Source organism: Wolffia australiana, chromosome 3 (assembly GCF_029677425.1).
Source record: "Wolffia australiana isolate 7733 chromosome 3, ASM2967742v1".
NCBI lineage: Eukaryota > Viridiplantae > Streptophyta > Magnoliopsida > Alismatales > Araceae > Wolffia > Wolffia australiana.
The window spans coordinates 21,316,301-21,322,827 of NC_135837.1; the positions used below are offsets into that span (position 1 = coordinate 21,316,301).

Below are 6,527 nucleotides of genomic sequence, written 5' to 3' on the forward strand. Positions count from 1 at the left end.
TAAGGTGAATTTAATCATTTAAGTCATGATAACATGCACATATAATATCACCAAGGCATTTTACTATGGCCCCAAAACATGATGCCACCATGCCCTAATCAATAGGTTATCCTAGTTCTCAAAGTGCATCATCTATTGCAAACATCATGTTTTACACTTGTGTTGATATTTCAATAAACTCTTGATGCACATCCCTTGTACTTCTAATTTCATTTTCTTGAAGCTTTGGGGCAACTTATTAAATCATATTTCCGTGAAGATTAAATTCTGCATATATATCTCTAATAAATTGGCAACAGTGTTATGAGGGAAGATGAACAGATTTTACAATTTCTCAGGAAATAAGTGAACATCTATCGTGTGGCCACCAAATTGCCCATTAGACCCCCGCCGATTTCGTAGTACTTGGCATTGGAGAATCCAGCACTACAAGCGATTTCCTCAAGTTCTTTCCCTGCCATGAAGAACAAGATACATTTCTTACCGTTCTCACCCCATGTGCAAGATAAAAATATGATGAAATAACATCCGATTGAAATGTGAAGTAATTAACATAAAATAACGGGTAGTACTTATTAAACAAACACATAAAAAATAGTACGCATTTAATGTGAGATCACCACGGCACGCAACAAGATATAACGCATGAAAGAAATTTATCCCAAGTTTTTGTCTGCTCACTTGAGAACTATAATATTTATGTCAATTCGTATTTGACAAAAACCCTAAATCCTAAATCACCGCAGGATACTACAGATATTCCCGATGCTTATCCCATTTAAAATATAATAATTAACATGGCATTCACGGATAGGATGTGCTAAATAGTACGCACTTAATGTAAGACACAGCGAGATGAGATATAGATAATGAGAGAGATTTGTCCAAAACTTTGTCAAATGATTTGCAAAATATCATGTGCTTGTTATTCTTAGTTCGAGAAAAACCTGAACTCTTTAATCAGTAAGGATATAACCGGTATTTCCGATACCTATAACATCAAAAATAGTATATTTAACATGGCATTTACAAATCGGACGTGTCAAGCAAGACATGGTATGCATTTAACACAACATAACCACAACGGGACATGAGATGTAGATTATGATAGACACTTTTGCCGAGTTTTTGTCAATGATCCAAAAAAAAATCATTATTTGTACTGCAAAAAAGTCACGAATATTTAATCACTTTAAAATATTAAAGATACTGTGAGACAACTAATGGATAGGAAATGTGATGAACCTGTTAAGAACTCCCGAATTGAGGATTTTAGATATGCGTATTCGTCGGCGAGGCCATAGCTGCTTGCTACTGGAACAACAACATTATCTACCATATACTCCTGCGGAATAAACAAATTGCCAAAAATACTTTAAATGATCTGTTTGTTTTGACGCGACATCAGTGGTCCAATATTTATCAAACTTGAGTAAATTCAACAGATACATGGTGCTTAAACTCTCGAGGAGAGATACCTGAAACATAGTAGTAAAAGAACTAGTACTCTTGTTAAAATCTAGAACTGAAATTCTCGCACCTGAAAAATTGTCACGTTTGGGCACAGATAATTCTTCAGATTTTTAGTAAATTGGGATCAGGGTGAATACCTGGTTTCAGAACTCGATGCATTTCTTCCATAGCTTTAGGTTTGTCCAGCAGATTACGGAGGCCATAACCCATGGTGATTGCATCGAAGTAGCAAGACGGGAAGGAAAGATTAAGCGCATCACCTTCAACCCACCTGCATCCAGTGAATCAAGAGAATATCTAAGCGTTCTTCAAGGGTCGTAATCAAAACTTACACTATTTGTCAAGGGATTTTTAAAATCCGCGTTCTATGACTTGTAAACCCAGAACAAACTAATTACCCACAAAAGAGAGAGAGGGGGAGAGAGAGATTTCATACGTTAAGAGGATAAGATTAAGGGAGTCTTCTGTTTTGGAACTTTAGATCAAAAAATCAGGTGGAGAAAATTCAGATAAAAATGACTCACGTAATATTTTCATGGCAAGCCTTCCCTGAATATTTTTGACGAGATGAAGCAACTGACAGCTGCTTCGAAGAGAAATCTAGACCAGTAACCTGAAAATAGGATAAAATATTCTATATTATACATATTATCTTCAAAGTGATGCGCATAACATCTAAACAAATCCATGTATATGATATCATGATTTGCGTTTGAACTCATCTTCTAAAATGGTCAGGGTTGGACATATAGAATGAAGGATTAGTTGGACAGGACCGATATGGAATCAGAGGTCAATCATTTTAGGACAAACCAGTCGGTCCAGCAGGATTAGGTCCCTGGATCAAACTGGACTGAGACTCAGAAGTAACTTATTAAATATTTAATTTACATGTTTTATAAAAATTCTAAAAGCCATCCCTTCTTGCCCATCCCGCCTCCTGCTCCCCGTACCCCTTCCTGCTCTCAGCTTCCAGGCCGCCTCCCCTGGGTTGCACCAGCCCCACTCCTGCTCCCTGATAAGAACCTCGGTCTAGGTTCATATCGGAAGGAGGGTAGAGGGTGAGACGAGGTAGACGTTCCCTGGGTAGGAGAGTCGACACGGGAATGATAGGAGGGGTCAAACAGAGGAGACAGGGATCAACCAGGGACGAGCCGCCCGATGACGCGGTGAAGGATTGACGATCTCGGCAATGGGGATCATCAGAGTCTAGAAGGGAACCGAACAACAGAAGTAGGAATCGGATTGGAGGAGAGCCGGCTGAAGATCCGGTCAGACGATCACGGGGATAGAGGATCGTTGGACGATCAAGGGGACAGGACTGAGACAGGGAGGATCGGGATAGTGAGCCAAGGGGCCGATCTTACCTTAATTCTTGAATGCCCCCCTCGAGGGCTATACATATTTATAAGATAAGGAAGCGATCTACCCTAAACATGGGATGATTAAAATCCCCCTCGTGGGCTAAAATGACTAAGATACCCTTGGGGGTACAGGATCTTATCACTCCCCCTCCCCTCTCCTGCCTTTGTTCCTCTCTTGGCCGCTTTGGTCCCATTCTCTTGGCTGCTCTGGCTCCCCCCTCCCCATACCCCAAGGAGGATCCCTTATGGTGTTGATATCGCTGAAGGTTTCACGGGACTTGAAAAGCCAGCGGGCATGGTCAAAGTTGAGGGATTGGCTGTAGAGGAGCATTGATCTGCTAAGCTTGATTATGGAAGTGCAGTCAACTTTGGGCTGGGCATCAGCAACAGGGTGGTTATTGGGGTTGGCAGCATGAAGACAATGCAGTTGAGCTTGGAGGTTGCACCGAGCTCACCGGAGAGGCCCATATCAAGCTCGTCATAGCCAGCGTAAATTTGACCATCGTTGAGTGCCCACTTGACAAAGAGTGTCTCTTCTTCAGAGGGCTGTGAAAACTCATCACATGTTCTTCATCTATTTGATGTTATTTCCCACTCAATTCCCCCCCACAGTTCTCAACGAAGAAAGAGAGATGTGACAGAGATCAAGGCAGAGAGGGATTTATTGAGAGAGGGGAAAGAAGGGAACAGGAAGAAGGCACATTGATTATCAGCAGTTATAAAACTGGTTATGTTGATGGTCAACATAACCTTTGACATGACTTTTCTACTTTGACTTTGACTAGTCAACCTGACCAGACTGCAACGGGACCGTAACCAAACAAGACTTTAGGTAAGGTTTAGGCCTTTACTAAAAACTAGGACAGGAGCCGATAAAGCCAAGATACGGTTGGATCTTTGTATTAAATCCACCTGACTAATGCATAACTACAGGCATTCGTTGAATAATCAAAGAAATCTGAATGCGATTTCCACATTTAAAGAGAGTACAACCGAATAATATAATGAGAAGAAGAAACCCAAAATAGGAGTGACGAGAAGATAACATACCTCTCCTTCTCGACCTACTTTCTCGGACAAAAGAAAAGCCAAGTCCCCGCTACCACAACACAAATCAAGCACCCGATCTCCTCTTTTCGCCCTATAAATCCAAACTAACGGCAATTATCCTCGCAATTATAATCAAAGAACGCGTTAATCGCGTGAAACTTCTCCTATAATGAAAAAAAATCTCTGAACGTACAATCTCACCCGCTCCAAGATACAGCCATCCTCTTCCACACGCGGTGCAAGCCCAGGCTCAACAAATCATTCAACTGCAAGAAGGGTATGCCCCCAAAGGATAATCTTGGAGATAATCGGGAGAAATCCAAAGAAAAAAAGGGAAATTGCGGAGGCTTACTCCATCGTACACAGGAGCAATGCGGCTGAAAAGAGCCTGGCGTTCAACAGAGCAGAGGACTCGAGTCTTCGATATGGAGCGACGAATTCGGCCATGAAGGCGAGCTGGAGAGAGAGAAATCGCCGTACATGGAGGGGGCAGATAGAGAGAGTAGACGGACGCCATTGAAGCAGCTCCACGCCCGCCGCCTCTGCAATGAACAAACAAGACAGGGTAGCCGGTACTTGAGCTCTAGTTTCTGGGACGGATGACGGATGACGGTTTTGGGCAGATAATGAAAGATCTTGAGAATCTTAAAGTTCAGGATTGTCCGAGACGTGGACAATGTACAATCCTACATCGCTCGACGAAGTTCGTCCAATCCTACGTCCCAATTTTTAAAGTTTGTCTAAATCGTCCCGTCCAGATTTCGTCCCGTCACATTGTTTTTGTCCTCGTCCCGTCCAACGTCCCGAGACGAAACAGGGCATGCGTCAGTGACGCATTAGACCACTCAGAAATTGACATGTGGCACGTCATGTGCATCAGCCTGGACCTGTCAGGCGCATACTATACTCCCAAATGACGAAATAACCATCATGTCCCCCGTTCAAGGGGCCCCAGATGGGACGGCTTTTTTGTCCATGGACGAAGCAATCGTCCTGTCCAGGAACGGGCGTACAATTTGTTGTCCATGGACAAAGCAACCGTCCCATCCAGGGACGGGCGGTGGATTCTTCGTCCCATCAATCGTCTGAAGTCCTGGACAGGATGATTTTTCGTCCACTGTCGAAACTACCATCCCGTCCACATCCCTGCACTATAGAGGAGAATTCAAGAACAAGGACTAAGTAGAGAGAGAGAGAGACATAGACAAGGTAGTTAAGATCTTTATTTCTGCAAAAGCTAAAATTGTTTCATATTTATTGTGCATAATTTAGGCATTATAAAGGACTGTTATTACTTCAATGTTAACCATTATAATGTAATTATCTACGATTAATCCTGACCATCTAATATTTGAACATGTATTGAATCCTAACCATTAATCTCATACCGAGTGTAGGGTTGTGTGTTTGATTAGTGCTGGACTAAGGCTATGTTAAATACCATTGGTTGACGTGGGTGGTCCTCTGAATAGTGCTTCTTTATATATAACCTTCCTCAGGCCCATCAATTTCAGTAGTGAGGACATTGAATTTGCTCCTGAGCACAGTAAACCAAGCTTTTGAGATAGATTTTTTCAAGACATCCACCAACTGACCTTTGCTGTGGATCAAGCTGATATTCAAACTTTTGGATGCAACATGCTCTCGTACTAAGTAAAAGTCGATTTGAATAATGTTTCATCTGCACAAGAAATATTGGGTTCGTCATTAGATTTGTTACTCCAACTTTGTCACACCATAAAGTTTGTGGTTTCTTGATTGGAATTTGAATCTCCTTCAAAGGGATGTGATCTAGATGATTTTAGGTGCAATATTTGCTAGAGATTTGTAGTTTGCTTCAGTACTTAATCATGCTACAGTTGGTTGAACCCCAAGACACCGTATTTTGTTCAACATAAATGAGGTAGGTCTAAGATTGGGTCAATCTCCTGCTCAATCAGCATCATGAAACCATTTCTAGATAATTTGACTCACGATGAATAAGAAGACCATGTAGAATGTTGCCTTTTATCTAGTGTAGTAATGTTTCAATGCTTGCCAGTCATTTAAATTTGGATTGTGCATTTTCTGACAAGCTTTGATAACTGCACAATTGTATAGATCAATGTATTGTATAGATCTATTGATACTTTTTTTTCTTTTTTATCAATTGGCAAAATCACGGTGTCGGGTACTTCCAACCATGCGGTTGTGCCCGTAGTCCGATCCATCAATGCCCTGGACGCCACTCAAGGGGTGTTTATTTATAAAATGTAGTGTTTTTCATCATTTTTGGGCATGGAGGGAGCATACATGTCCCAATTACACACGAACCCTACTCGCCCACGCCCATGTTGCTGGAAGGGAAAGGTTCAAAGGTAACACCTAGTGAAGGTTGAGAGATGGTCACTCATGCCAGCAGGAGTTGGGGGAGCCCTCATCGCGATGCAAAAGTGTGGAGTGCGTAGTCCGCCTCGCCGTTCATAGATATTATCGTGGAGGTGAGCGACTTGACAAACTATCAGGCGAGAGGGTGAGCTCTCCCACCTCAAGCTCTCCATGCTATCCGCCACTCCCGTGGGCCTTCCTTCAATAGTGTGCGATGCGTACGAGGGCCAATAAGCCGAGGCGTTTAACGTATTAGCATCCACGAGCTATCAG

At 42.3% G+C, this 6,527-nt stretch overlaps 1 protein-coding gene across 1 annotated transcript; it reads right to left on the reverse strand.

Moving 5' to 3' along the window:
• Window positions 1–256: 256 nt before the first annotated feature.
• MENG (S-adenosyl-L-methionine-dependent methyltransferases superfamily protein) lies at window positions 257–4,446 on the reverse strand. The gene is made up of 8 exons (XM_078573058.1): window positions 4,240–4,446; window positions 4,089–4,153; window positions 3,888–3,978; window positions 1,998–2,086; window positions 1,611–1,744; window positions 1,479–1,540; window positions 1,246–1,345; window positions 257–454 (listed from the first exon to the last, which is right to left on the reverse strand). The coding sequence occupies exons 1-8, from the start codon at window positions 4,402–4,404 to the stop codon at window positions 354–356; spliced, it is 807 nt and encodes a 268-aa protein (XP_078429184.1). The 5' UTR covers window positions 4,405–4,446; the 3' UTR covers window positions 257–353.
• Between the last annotated feature and the right edge of the window lie 2,081 nt (window positions 4,447–6,527).

Coding starts and splice junctions, on each gene's coding strand:
- MENG (XM_078573058.1), bottom strand. CDS start 4,404: ATGGCGTCCGTCTACTCTCTCTATCTGCCCCCTCCATGTACGGCGATT. Junction 3,979..4,088: donor ATGGCTGTATCTTGGAGCGG/GTGAGATTGTAC, acceptor TTGGATTTATAG/GGCGAAAAGAGGAGATCGGG. Junction 2,087..3,887: donor AAGTAGGTCGAGAAGGAGAG/GTATGTTATCTT, acceptor TCCTATTTTCAG/GTTACTGGTCTAGATTTCTC.